Here is a 15592-nt window from a genome sequence, read left to right on the forward strand (position 1 = left end):
AAGAAATTTGTTTCTTCGCCAAGTGCAACTTGAAGGCGCAAAAAAGTGTCCCATTAAAAGTATAGTGCAAGACAGCTCTGAGCTGGATGCAAAAGTCCCTTTGGCGAGTAGATGACTGTGCATCCTTTCCCACAGCAATGAATGCCCTAAAAATGGAATTTTCCTCATTTCAATAATCTTGCGTTGTAAAATGAAATCTTGTTCTTGCGCTGCTCTGCAATACTAGGTGCACTGGCGTGCCTAATCCATTCTATCCAGATTACACCATACTTACCAACCTTTGGTAAGTTAATTCCGTGGGATCCCAGGCAGGGGGGCGTGGTTGGTGGGAGGGAGGGGCGGGACGCGGAAAATTGTGTCATTTTGGCCCCGCCCCCGCGTAAAAATGCCGTTTTTGTAGCGGGGGTGTGGCCAAAATTTTGAGGAGCAAGATGCCATATGCAGGATATCACCTTGAAAAAGACTTTTTTGAAGTTGAAACGCGTCGGTGGTGTCATACAGACTGGGGAGCTTTGATTGCCTGTTACACACGTTCGGTGATTATAACATCGTGATCCCAACCACTGAAGTCTTCTGTTTTACACCTGATTTCATTGAGCTTGTGACCCGCTCACCTTCTGGTACGGGCAATTGGATCCCGGTCTAATGGATTTTTAATATGTGTTATTAAATTGTGTTTTACGTATTACACAAGCATGTCTTTCTTTTCTTTTTATGTTTTATTTACAATTATGTGGAGAGGTGAAGATTGAAATAACGTCTGAACCACATCAGCTGCCGTTAATTCCAACACGGGAATCAGCTGTATTGCGGAGGACTGACATAGAACTCTTTGAGAAAAACTGCATACAAGTTACTGCTACGTGAACATCGTTTACTACTTAACTGTAAGTTTATTTCTTATAGTCTGCAACTTGAAAAGTTTCAATTTGAGTGTGAAGAATACAACTACCGTTTTGAAAGTCAGTGATTGCTTAAATGCTCAGCCAAGTCTCCTGCATTATCTTTGATTCCTTATTGTTCTTTATATGAATGGAATAGATCATTGTCTGTAGGATAACAGTTTAAAACCTCTCTCTCTCTGTATTTTGGATTTATAGAAAACCCAGTAGTGCTGCAACGACTCCCTTTATATCAGGATATTTGCCTGCTCTCCCGGGAGCCCGGGAGACCTCCCCGAATTTCGGGAGTCTCCCGGACATTGGCAAGTATGGATTACACCCTCACTCTGCCCAATGTACAAACTTCTACTTCTTTCCAAAGCTGCCATCATCCTCTGCGATCCCCTGTGCTGTGTCGGAAATCTACCTACAGAGCAAAGTCAAAGCGGATTTGTTCTGATGCTCAGCACTTTTTATTTTTGACTTAAATTTATTCACTGCTTTGGTTGTGAAAAACGATGAACCATTATTGTTCGTCACATAATAGTACACAAAGCATATATGTTTTCCTTTAAGATGGTCATTACCCATTATATACTGCACAGTGGAATTGATGAGTATTTTCTGGAATACTAGCGCCAAAAGAAATACAACTATTACATGAGTATATGTGTTGCATATATAGATATTCAAGTTCTTTAAAGGCATTTAAAGAGCACATAAAGAGCTTAACACATCCACTTGGATTTGTAAATTAGCGCCATACCTTCTTTATCCTGCCAGTCTTGGTCCCCACAAATACCACGCTGTAGTTGTTGTAGACATAGGAAGCCAATGACGTCATCCGGTCTCTGGTCTCTGTGTACAGTGTCACACCTTCAATCAAGTTCAGTCCTCCCAAGGGTTGGTTAATATCCAGGCCGCAAAAATTATCATCAATAGATACTGATGGCTGAAAGCATAAAGAATACAAATATGTTATGAATGGAGAAATTGTCTAAAGGTTATAGCATGAACTGCTTCCACTGGGCTAGTAGAAGAAATTCCATCAATAGGAAACCAAGGTCTGTAGCTGGCGGTATGACAAGTCACAGTATTAAAATGCTTTCAATTCACAACAATCAGGATGGTGTAAGGGGGTTATCTAATACAACACATAGAACTGACCTAACAGGTTTCACAAGAAAAACGTAATGGAAACACCCCAGGATACATACAGACCAAGGGTTCTTCGTATCAGTTATGATGAGACAATATCTTCTTCTTTCTACAAATCAACTGCATATCACTAACTAATCAATAATTATATTAAATTACAGGTAATTGACCCATTATACAGCATTCTGTTATTTGGAAAGCTGAAAAAAAAGAAACAAAAAGTAGAAGTTGGGGCGACAATAAACTTTTTTCAGTACCAATGGGCAATGTTGTCTGCAGATTTTTAATCAACACTGTAAATTGTCCAGTAAATTGAATAGAAACACACAACACTGGACATCCCTGGAACCTCCACATAACAACTATGAATGGAAATGGAGGCACATTGCTAACAAATTCATTACTAATTAAAAACAGAAAATAGGTAACTTATACATGGATATAAGCCGAGACCTGGCCAAAAAGGTTAAGAAACTCTAATATAGACCAAGAAACCAATAAATTAAAGGACAATAAAGGACAAGTAAACTACAAAATTAACTTTTTCCGTAAAAGTAAAACATATTGACCAGTGATAACCTCATACTTGCCAACTTTCTAAAGTTGGCTTCTGGGAGCCTGCCGTGGGAAGTGGGCGTGATGGGGGCGGGCTCCAAAATTCGCGTCATTTTGGACCCACCCCCGTGCTGTAATGACGCAAATGCATCATTTTACAGCAGGGGGTGGGGCCAAATGCTGCGATTCCCGGTGAATCGCAGCGTTTTGGAGCTAATTCTGCCCACTTCCTAGTGAAGGGAGATTGCCACACTCTCACAGGAGTCCATGAGACTCACGCAAAATGCGGGAATCTCCCGGACATTCCGGGAGAGTTGGCAAGTATGGATAACCTGACATTTGAATGCTTTCCCACTTCATCACCGACTTCACCCCTATACTCCACCCCTATATTTAGGGCTATGTCCTAATGAGCTCTAATACAGGACAAAAAGCCAGGCCTGAATTAATTGGAGCTGCTGTGATATCATTACCATCACCGCTTTGTATGAATACATTATGCCGCACAGCACATTTCTCAGAAGAGTAATTCCGGTGGAAACATATTATACGTATACGCTACTAAAATTCCTTTACTTACATGCCAGACTTTCAGACAGGTAATTTAAGATGCTAAAATGTCAATTTAGAATTGTCAGTCTCATTAGTAAATCTGAGATTTGACTCATTATCAATAACTAATATAAAATGACCCACTAGGCTTGGCAGTGGCATAATAAATAAATATTAGACTGTCAATATTGCGTATAATGTGGGATCTAAATGTATTGGCATCACCAAGATGTAGACTTCTCCCATCACCCATAAATATGTTGGTTAACAATGGGCAAACATTGGTTCCAATGAGGTCCCCAAGGTCTTACCTTCAACTTCACCAAGGCATATACCAAAATAGTGTCCATCTAACAAGAAGATTTGTATACAGCTCTAGCAGCAAATCCAATAAACTAATAAACAGATATATAATAAATTGAATAAATGATACGCTATATAAGAAACCAATAAACTGATATAGTCTGTTAAATCAGAATGGCAGTAAAAAACAAGAATGCATAAAGTTCTAAGCTGGGGAAAATATGCAATTTAGAGAAAAGAAAAGTCCACAAGATGCATTAAAAAACTGTCAGGGGATTTATAAATGGAGCTGCCAGCTGTACTGTAAAACGCCAGTATGACACCCATTATGTCAGTGTTTCTGACAGGATGAACAGAAAATGGCCATAGTGTCACTTTAAATCTCTGTCTGTGTTCCATTCAGACAGGTGCTGGAGTTTGATGCATCTAACCCAGTATAGCATATGGAATAATGCCTCCCCTGCTTCTTGACACAGGATAACTTGCTCATCAGAATTTCAATGTATGGAGAAATAATCTCTCTGTAATAATATAAGCTACAGATTCATGTCGTGATTACAATCATCAAACCCTTTCTAGGCTGGTTTTAGTTTAGAACAATAGATAACAGAGACAAATCCTCTGTAATGTTTAACAGACTCAAATCTGAAGTGGATTATTCAGGTTAAAAAACAAAAACAAATTAATATGGCAGTTCTTCAAATGTAAAGCGCTTTAATTAACAATATGTTTGGGATAATACACCGATGATTTTTGATTTTGGAAAACAGAATACTTTTCTTTGATCCCTCTTGTTGAGTAACATTTCCATGTTTGCATAACATGCTTTAAATAAAACATATTTAAAGTACTGTTGTCATGACCTAAATATGCCCCACACATACAGCATAATGGGGAGGGCTGGGGTCCTCCTCTGGAAGTCCCCAACCTTTTCCTAGATGCCATATTGTTTGAAATCATAAAGCTATATACAGCATTCAGTAGAGGTCTATGGAACAGCTTCCACTGTAGACCTATGGTTGAATTTTAGTCCCCCAGCAGGGAGTTTTATGGTGCCCTCATTTGCTGTATATGGGGTACATATTTAATTAGCAACAACTGATCTAAAAGTTGAGATGTTGCTGTGCAAGATACAATAGTAAAAATAGTTTAAAAAGCAATAATGTTGCATTAAATCCAAAATCAGGAACAACACTTTCATAATAATTTACAGATTACTATAAAAATGGATCATTCCCTCATTTCAGCAGGATTTTTCTACCACTTTATACAGTATTTCCATGTAACACTGCAGTTTGTATTGACACTAAAATAGAATAGAATAGAATAGTATAATAATAGAAGTAAAGAATTCAATTTTAATCTGCATGTACAAATATGATTGGATTAAGGGAATTTTTTTGCAAAAAGCCCTATTGCTGGCCAAAATAAGATTTTTCTGTCTTCACTAAGGGTATTTTTTTCCATTTCACCCTATAACATGAAAGATTTACCATCAGCAACAACCCCTACTAGAGGTATGAACGTCGCCATATACAAAAGCTTCTCCATGCCTTTGCATGGGGAATGATTCATAACAGGTATCGTTGAATAAAGTAATTTTTTTTAATGTGTAAAGGTTTAAATAATTTTTATCTATTTTGTTTTTCCCAGCTTTGCTCAACATTTTTTGATAAACCACATCAATATAGCATTTTTTAACGCCACTAATAAAAAAAATCACCTTATCGCCAGTGAAAGTGGCCTATTGATAAATAAAGGTCCTTAAGGTTTTGTAATAAGAGCAGTGAATAAGAATTTTGTGCAAGACGAAAGTTTATAAGAGTATGACTAAACACTTGTGGACAGACTATAAAATACAAACTATCGACTTTATGTTAAGGATCTCTTCATTGCATTTTGTATCACTTGGTTTGTATCTCTCTCCTGTTTGCTGTTTATTTAAACTGTATGTCACTTTTCTACAAAAATAGCAGCAAAGCTATTAATCGCCCTGGTAACCCCTCTCATATTTCTAGACTTCAAGTGTCTTATCGGAGAATCATAGTCACAGTATTATCAGTCAGTTCCTCCGATATGGTCCTTTGTAGTCTGAGTGGAGAAATACTCTACGTTGCCTGCTGGTTTGGACGAAGGGATAATAAACAGCAGGAGATGTCACGTAAAGCTGTAATGGAGCATTGGACTTATTAAACACTAGTAATAGTAAATATATAACAAAAAAGTTGTTTTGAGTTGTTTACAAGATTTGTCTCTTGGTAAATTAATATTTTGGGAAACTTTGAACATAAAGCTGGGTCAGAACAGAGCATTGTAGGGACACATAGGAAGATTTGAGGCTGTGGCAGTCCAGCCTCCAGGGCTCCAGTTCTATTTTCAGAGGAGCAGAGCAGGGGCCTCAATCTGATCTGATGTATGCCCAGTAAAGCTTCATTGTTCATGCATTAGACCAACATATTCTCAGTAAAGGCCCCACTCTGCACTTCTGAGCATACTGTCATGGCTACAAGTTTTGAGAATGACACAAATATTGGTTTTCACAAAGTTTGCTGCTTCAGTGTTTTTAGACCTTTTTGTCAGATGCAGGAAAAAGAGATGTTGGTATTCCTGAGCAAGCTCTGCACTGGTGGGAGTGGGCTCACTCACAATTTTGCATAAGAACACAGCCATGAATAAAGAATGGTACTAAAATATCCTCCAAGAACAACTTCTCCCAACCATCCAAGAACAGTTTGGTGACTAACAATGCCTTTTCCAGCATGATGTTCTTGCCCTAAGGCAAAAGTGATAACTAAGTGGCTCGGGGATTAAAACATTGAAACTTTGGGTCCATGGCCAGGAAACTCCCCAGACCTTAATCCCATTGAGAACTTGTGGTCAATCCTCCAGAAGCGGGTGGAGAAACAAGAACCCACAAATTCTGACAAACTCCAAGCAGTGATTAGAAAAGAATGGGCAGCCATCAGTCAGTATGTGGCCCAGAAGTTTACTGACAGCATGCCAGGGCGAATTGCAGAGGTCTTCAAAAGAAGGGTCAACACTGCAAATTTTTGACTCTTTGCAAAAACTTAATGTAATTGTCAATAAAAGACTTTCACATTTATGAAATGCTTGGAATTTTACTTCAGAATAATATAGCAACATCTGATAAAAAGGTCTAAAAGCACTGAAGCAGCAAACTTTGTGAAAACCAATATTTGTTTCATTCTCAAAACTTTAGTCCATGACTGTACACAATGAAGCCGCACCGAAAGGTCCCTCACTCTGCTCTTCTCGAAGGGACCTCAGGAAGATGACTCGGCATTGCTGGGCCCTGTAACTGCAGCACCCCCTGCGGTAGCGATAAATTTGCCACTGATTAATAGTAATTAGTATCAGCACATATTTCATTTACTAATAAATTTAGTAAGTTAAAAAATTTTTTTTTACTGTCTAAGTTGTACTACTTCACTCAAAGTCGATAATTGCACTTTTACCCTGTGATAAAACACTGTGGGGTCTATTTACTAAGGTGCAATCGGTAATGAAAATGGAGAAACAGCAGTTTTCTCTGTAAAATGGTCATAGCATAATTTATGAACCTTTCAACACAGGAAAAAAACATAGATTTCTCCTGCCATAACCCACTTAGCATTGCTTAAGGCAAACCCCATAGATTAATCTGGGGACTATAACGTTATCCAATTTATTAAAATCAAAGAGGCAATGCCATCTAAGGATGGCGTTACCTGCCATCTTCAATGGGATCCAGCTGAAGCCTCTTTGGCTTCACTGGATTTCACACACGTGGAAGTGCTAGGTGCAGGTATATAGCGCTCCCTCCATTCAGCGGCAGCGCTAGGCTGCCGGCAAATAGTAATAAGAGTTCGTGGAGGAGGGGGAACTTTGCCAGGACTCCAAAAGCATGGTAAATTACAGCAGTGTTTCATTATGCATAGCTGCGATTTGCTACGATCTTAATAAATAGACCCCTTAATTTTCTGATCTACACTATGAAGCCATTATCATCATCATCAACATTTATTTATTTAGCGCCAGCAAATTCCGTAGCGCTTTACAATTGGGACTGGACTATAAATACAACACATGACACTGTAAATGGGCATTCAATATTGTGCATAGTTCACATATGACTCTCATTAGGAAGCTCTCGATCAGGCTTGTCCAACCTGCGGCCCTCCAGGTGTTGCGAAACTACAAGCCCCAGCATGCTTTGCCAGTAGACAACCTGTTTATAGCTGGAAGGGCATGCTGGGACTTGTAGTTTCACAACATCTGGAGGGCCGCAGGTTGGACAGGCCTGCTCTAGATGGTTATGTGGTTGAGGTAAGAGCCACCCGGCTATAGAGCCTGCCTCTCTCCCTTTATCTTTATGGGCTGTATGATTACATACTTAATGGCCAAGCCTTGCTAAATAATCATGGAATCACTTAAATATACTTAAAATTTGTTTGCAAAGTAAACAAACGTTTTCTGTTAATATTACTTTCCTAAGGGATCATGGGCATATTAACCTCAAAAGTTATGATAACTGAAAATCAAAATGATGTAACTGATACAGACCCCGTAACTTGCTCATGTGATTAGATTCGCAATGTGATTGAGCTGTTTTTTTTTACCAAGAGGCTAATACCTGTTTTACAAGTGTCAGCAATTTTTTTTAAATAAATATTTACTATTTCCAGACAACGTGTCACTAGAGGGATAATGTTGAGTAATTCAGTGGCCTAACAAGTTACATGAGACAAAGAATCTTCCGACTGAGCTCTTTCAGTCCCATAGTCAGGGTCGGACTGGCCCGCCGGGGGACCGGTCTATCCCCCGGTAGGCCCCGACCCTGATCGCTCCCCTCTTCGTTGGTGGGGGAGCGAGTAACTGAAGACAAAAAAAAACAAAAAAAACCTTGCGTGTCTGCGGCGCTGGCTCCGTGCGCACTGAATGCCGGGCGTGACGTCATCACGCCCGACATTCAGTGAGGAGCGCCGCAGACAGAAGACAGAAGACAGAAGAGAATAAAGAATCAGATAGAAAAGGTAAGTGAGGGAATGGAAGAAAGAAGAGAGCATGAAGGCAGAGCATGAAGGCAGAGCGTGAAGGGGGAGCATGAAGGGGGAGCATGAAGGGGGAGCATGAAGGCAGAGTGGAGGGGGAGCATGATGGCAGAGTATGAAGGCAGAATGAAGGGGGAGCATGAAGGCAGAGCATGAAGACAGAGTGGAGGGGTAGCATGAAGGGGGAGCATGAAGGGGGAGCATGAAGGCAGAGTATGATGGCAGAGTGGAGGGGGAGCATGAAGGCAGAGCATGAAGGCAGAGTGGAGGGGGAGCATGATGGCAGAGCATGAAGGGGGAGCATGATGGGAGAGCATGATGGCAGAGTGAAGGGGGAGCATGATGGCAGAGTGGAGGGGGAGCATGATGGCAGAGCATGAAGGGGGAGCATGATGGGAGAGCATGAAGGCAGAGTGAAGGGGGAGCATGATGGCAGAGTGGAGGGGGAGCGTGAAGGGGGAGCATGAAGGGGGAGCATGATGGCAGAGTGGAGGGGGAGCATGATGGCAGAGTGGAGGGGGAGCATGAAGGCAGAGTGGAGGGGGAGCATGAAGGCAGAGTGGAGGGGGAGCATGAAGGCAGAGTGGAGGGGGAGCATGAAGGCAGAGTGAAGGGGGAGCATGATGGCAGAGTTAAGGGGGGCCAGGAGAAGGGGGAAACAAAAGCAGCATGACACAGGGTGATGAAGGGGGGGTAAAAACAGCATGGAGGGCGCAGTCTGATCATAAGGAGGCCCAGCATGGTGATTAAGGGGCACAGTAATGTGTGTGTGATGGCACAGCGGGCTTGTGGCAATGTAATGTGTGTGTGGTAGGTGGTAGCTAAATAATGGGTGCTATTTTCTTTGTAGGGTGAAGGTGGGACAATTTAATTTAAGATGGGGTGGTTTGGGGGCTTTTAATTAAATGTGAATATGAATTATTTAATGGCAGTGACGGTTGCGGGAAATAGGTATATTTATTATACGTATTATACATAAATGCGATTTATTGCAGGGGCTGTCTGGGGGGAGGGAAATAGGTTTATTAAATGGGAATACTATAACTTTAATGTTGTGGCTGGAGGAAGGCCTAAGTATTAATTGTTGGTCCTATTGATTTAATGCCAGGGCTGGTTGGAATCTTCTAAATGTACCCATTATTTTTTCCAAATAGGGCCCTCAACATTCCAAGATCCAGACAAGCAGCAACTAAAGAAACCAGCAGCTGCAGGTGGTAAAAGTGACAACAACAGGTAGGACAGTCTGTCAAAAATTCTGAGTCTAGTGCAGGCTTGGCTAACCTGTGGCACTCCAGGTGTTGTGAAACTACAAGTCTCAGCACACCCTTCCAGCAATAAGCTGCTATATATTGGCAAAGCATGCTGGGGCTTGTAGTTTCACAACACCTGGAGTGCCACAGGTTAGCCAAGCCTGGTCTAGTGGGACAATACCGATTTATGGTGACTGTTCTGCCCAATCTAAGGGGCAGGTCAGACTGTGTACTCTTTATACACACACTGCATTCTTTATATACTACACTATGGTGCTAGCTGTCCTTCGTGGGCTGACCACTCCCCCTCTAGCGTCTAGTCTCGCCTCTATGATGACTGGCCACACCCCCTCTGGTGGGCCCCTAGCATTGCAGTTCCCCGGTGGGCCCTTCATGCCCCAGTCCGACACTGCCCATAGTGGTTTCTTGAAGTGAACATTCTTGTGGTTCACTTTAAATTGCATAGTGAAATCATCATATTTATAAGAGTTGAGTGATAACTTTCCTGAAGTTCATGAACTCTGAGATTTATAGATACCAACAACAGGGAAGAAAATAAATCCTAAACATAATACATACTTCGGGCCTGATTCATTAAGGATCTTAACTAAAGAAACTTCTTATTTCAATCTCGTGGACAAAACCATGTTACAATGCAAGGGGTGCAAATTAGTATTCTCTTTTGCACATAAGTTAAATACTGACTGTTTTTTCATATAGCACACAAAAACTTGATAGCTTATCTGTACACTGAAATTTCAAGTTGATATTTGTGTGCTACATGAAAAAACTGTCAGTATTTAATGTATGTGCAAAACAGAATACTAATTTGCACCCCTTGCATTGTAACATGGTTTTGTCCAGGAGACTGAAATAAGAAGTTTCTTAAGTTAAGATCCTTAATGAATCAGGCCCTTTGTAATTAGTGATCCCCTAATTCTCAAATGAAACATGGGGCGCTCATGTGAACTGAAGTTTGTTCAGGCCATCTCGTACTTCCCTATAGGTCCAAATTCCAACCCTATTCATAACAGACTTCATTCAAAAACATCACCTGTGATTATTTTATTAGTAAAACTTCGCACTTAAGACATTAAGGGGCGTATTCAATTGTCAAAAAATCCCGCGGCGTTAAAACTACTACAGTTAATACAGTAAAATCTAGCTGGATTTCAGCTCGCGGCTCAGGGAGCTGCGAGCTGAAATCCAGCGAGTAAATTACAGTATTAACTGTTTTTCCGCGCATGATTACCGTAATAACAGTATTCGTGCACAGACCGCGTGATTTTCGGCGTTTCCACCGACAACTGAATACGCCCCTATGAGATAAACGGACGATAAGAGTTAGAATAAAATATGAAAGTAGTTATAGAGGAAAAGCTCCACAGAGCTTCCTGTTTATTGTTTTTAAACTTTCAATTCTTTAGTTCTACCACTGGATTATTAGTAATTAGTATCAGCACACAAATCATTTACTAACAAAGGTCAAAAGTGCAAATGTTCAGTAACTCATAACCGCCAATGAGACATTAAAGGGGAATTCAATTAGCTGCGATACTCCAGTGAATATCGCGGGTGTGCACTTTACCCGTTACTACGGTAGAAATCTCTACTTGTTTTTTCAATGAGTTGAGATTTCTGGCAAAATCTCCACGGCAAAGTATCTTCGGAATGTCTGCGAAACACTTCGTGGTTAATTGAATTTCCCCCTTAATCTTACTCTCTAGGTTGCCCTAGTTTACACATAGCCGATTGGTGGTTATGAGTTCAAGACATTTGCACCCTAACATTTTCCTAGTGTTAATAACCCACTAGTCTAATAACCCCCTATACTTTTTGATCAACACTATGAAGTCACTATAAATACATGATGCTGTAACAATCCTCTAATTCTTGCTGTAACTCTCATTAAGAGGCTTTAGTGCAAGTATATACAAGCATTATCTACATCGACAAGTATGTTGTGTATGTATATATATATATATATATATATACACACATATATATATATAAATATATATATATACACATTCGCATTACAGAACTAAACAATAGACAATGCCTGTAAGAGACTTAACCGGTGGTAGTTACTGTTTTTCTAAAGACAGAATCAAGAGAAAAAAATATCTTACAGCTTTCGTGCACTGAACGTCCTGTCCTAGAAGCCAGTTTAGCTCCAGGTTCCCTTCCCCCTGGTAACAAGACTGTTGTCGTTCCTTAATAAGTGCGTTGATAGTCTTGATGGGAAAGACGCAGAGGGTGGAGTCATCAGGCGGTTGATTATACTGCTTTTGACCTTTCGAGAAGATGGCAAAGAGTACATCATCTTGAACAGAAATTTTCAGAGACCTAGCTAATATTTCACCTGGTTTAGTAACATAGGCAGCTTGCAATAGTCTATATTCCACCCTGTTCTTGGTGCATCCGATTGGAAGAGAAACATAAGAGTGAAATTTTGTGTCATTTTTACATAACCGCACAATTCGAGACGTGTAGAACAGATCATTTGCTGAATTGCTAGAAATACCTTCTGGACTTTCTGGTTGTACAGTAAGAAAATAGACATAGTTGCCACTGGCGAAACCGTAGATATAAAAAATATCAAAATGGGAGATCAAGGCGAGAGTATCAGATGGAATCTTGATAAGTGATGACACAAAGTCACTATAGAGCTCATAATCCAACATTGTAGATGATTCAGGATCCCTGGGCAACTTGCGAATTGATAGAGTAGGGAAATAATCCTGTTTGCCATCTACCGCAGTTCCTATGTACAGTTTGCCATCCTCACCTTCAGTTTGAACAATCACTCCATACATTGTACCTGTATCATTGACACTAGAAAGGTAGTGCTCTTTCTTATGAGATGGTTCTACCAGAATAAAAAGATCATCTAGACGGAGAAGCTTGCACACACCCTGGTACAAACTACCACAAGCCAGCAACCGGTTCTCAGAGTAGTCAATAATTAGCAGTTTGTTCACATTGTTTGTCAGTGTGCGAGGTTCACTACATGGCTGAACATTTTGAGGGGGGTAGCAGGATTTGTTGTCTTCTCCAGGACCAGTGTTGTGAGACACCAAGAGGGTCAAGTTTCCTGACAACTTATAGATCCGATTCACTGCTCCGACATATACAGCCCCTGTGCTTTGGTGCACAGTCAGATGACTAAAAGTCCAATCTCTTTGTTCACTGTGAAATGTATTGATGAGGGAAGCAACAGGGACATCTACAGATAGCATGGCCAAAACCAGCAAGACCACAGAAGCTGTCCGACTGTAGAAATTGAGACACTTCTCTGTCCAAACCTGTAATCTCTGCTGCTCCATGGTGTTGGATTGAGAGATGAAACCCAAGCTCTCTTTGGTATTCACTGCTTCCAAGAGTTGAAGTGTTCTTTACATGGTTCTAAAAGACATAGAAAAAAAAGTACAATTGCAATTTTAAAACATTAAAAAATCCAGCATGTTTATCACACAAATATTTGGACATAAAATATGCAAGTGTTCTAAAATGTAAATACTATATGAACTAATTTTTGTAATCATTTACAATACATGCTTAGCCATCTTCCCATTACCCTTAAAAAGTGTATTGTGTCTGACCTTCCCACTTACTTTCATTATCTGAATAAATAAAGTGATGTTAAAAAAAATGCATCTCTCATTAATAAATTCAGCACAGGTTACTGCAATAAGAACATTCCAGGAGCAGAGAATTTGGTAATAGGCTGAATAGATCATGTACCTGTTCAATATTCAATGATAGTGTTTATATACTGTAAGGAATAATACCCTCCTATCAGTGGCGCACGCAGGGGGGGTTTCTGGTTCTCAGTGGCGCACGCAGGGGGGTTTCTGGTTCTCCAGAAACCCTTCCTCTCCGCGAACCAACGGTACTGTACAGCAGCCGCGGCGCTGTCAAAGAAGCGTCCGCGGCAGTGCTGTATTGTAGTATAATACAGCACTGCCGCGGATGCTGCTTGACAGCGCCGCGGCTGCTGTAGAATTCAGACTCGCACGAAATGGAGCTGCTGCGCTCCCTCTCGCAATATTTTTTTTTTCCGGGGGGGGGGGGGAGGCGGAAACCCCCCCTTCTAAAACCTGCCTATTGTACATAAGGATATTCATTGCACATAAGGCTAAACAAATAACGATATTCCATATGTGCAGTTTTGCTACATATTTCAAGTAGCTCATAGTTTACAGTAGGTGTTAGACTATCTCATAAGTGTTACAGCCTGAAAAAAATCTTGCATAGAAAAGTCAATACTGTATTTTCCTCCTACTCAAAAGTGTTTATGGTAATTTTACATTGAATCAGGCATCAAAGTGACATATAAACACATCCATCAAAGGGTTATTTGACAATATGGATAAAGACTCCTGACCTATTCAATTTACACCTTCTATTTAGAGTCCGCAATTCTTGCTGTCATAGAGATAAACAGTTCCAGTCAACCAACAAGGGCAACGTTGCTGTATATACCAAGAAACAACAGACTTATAACTCAGTGACAAAGCCACCGAAGACAAACCTTTCCCCTCTCGGCTGTTCATGTTCGGAACAGGTGTTCTATCTCATATCCCATTTACGAATCCCTTGTACAATAATTGTTTTTTTACTCCCGGCAATGCAAAAATACAACAAGGATAAGTTAAAGCCTCCCTTCCCTGCAGCAATCACAAGCAGCAGCTTTACCAAGTGCAATCACAAGATTAAACATGGAACACGGAGGCAGATCCTGTGCAGATCTCCCGAACATCTCATCCCACAGGGAATATTAGACAGATGATCAGCATCTGTGTGGAGTAGAGGCCCACAAGCCATCATTTCAATGTAATTATCTTTGAGCATTTCTGGCCTCAAGAACAACAAAAATATGAGTCAAAAGAGGCTTCTTTTATCTTTGTGTACCTAGGGCTGGCGGGGAAGCATGAATGCAACCCAATGGTTCTTGATTGTCTTGTGCGATACGAGAAAAGGAAAACACTACTTAAGCCCGAGCCTATATATATATGAACAGGACGTGCCTGTGTTTAAATTGCAGACATTTTTTCTGCTGTCTGCTGGTAATTTTTCACAGAGAAGAGGAGACTGGGAAGAGAAGCTGTGCGATACGTACGTCAAGCAAGCAGAGAAGTGTGATCAATGTGTGACGCTACAAATTAACACAAGACCGGCTACTACTTTCTTCTTTATTAATCTAATGAAATACTTTATTGTTTGTTTCCTAGGAAATCTCATAAAATTTTTCAGAAATCCAGCAAGCAACATGTTGCAATATGCATACATAAACAGAAATTGATTAAATTGTTGGCAGAAAACAATTGTTTGGCACAGTTAGTAGCATTTATTTCTGTATGAATTATAACACTGACATTTATTTCTTATTATATTCAGGAATTTTCAATAACTATGCCATCTTTTCATGTTTCCCTAAGCTATCATGCCCCTCCTTGTCAGGCGCCATAAACACCACCTATGCAAATGATCACTGTGTTACATTATGTTCTTCAGGTAAGATGACATATGGGATACGTTTACAGTTTACCAAAGAAAAAATGCAGTACAATAAACACCAGGACATGTACGGGGTAATTCATGTGCAGATAATGTCATTAATAATACACCTGTGTGGCATAATGCGGTTTGTGTGATTAATGTGTACACAAAATAACAATAGCAATAGCTTTTCTACTGTACTTAAGCTGTCAGTATGAAGATACAATTTATAGCCATAAGCAATCCCCCTACTTTCAAAGACCAACAAAACTACAAAAGAATTGACGATGCTGTATAATAAGAATAATTGTCCTGTTGATCAAAATAAGTCATTCAG

The 15592-nt window shown here is 40.3% G+C and overlaps 1 protein-coding gene across 1 annotated transcript in view; it reads right to left on the reverse strand.

The window, feature by feature from the left end:
* The window catches only part of PLXNA2 (plexin A2), a 249656-nt gene that overhangs the window by 186340 nt on the left and 47724 nt on the right, over positions 1-15592 (reverse strand). The window contains exons 2-3 of the mRNA XM_075196217.1: positions 11883-13158; positions 1648-1833 (exon numbers count right to left, since the gene is read on the reverse strand). Coding sequence (XP_075052318.1) covers positions 1648-1833; positions 11883-13079 — 1383 coding nt within the window. The 5' untranslated portion in view covers positions 13080-13158. The remainder of the gene's footprint in view (positions 1-1647; positions 1834-11882; positions 13159-15592) is intronic.

The sequence above is a fragment of the Mixophyes fleayi genome, chromosome 2 (assembly GCF_038048845.1).
Source record: "Mixophyes fleayi isolate aMixFle1 chromosome 2, aMixFle1.hap1, whole genome shotgun sequence".
Lineage (NCBI taxonomy): Eukaryota > Metazoa > Chordata > Amphibia > Anura > Limnodynastidae > Mixophyes > Mixophyes fleayi.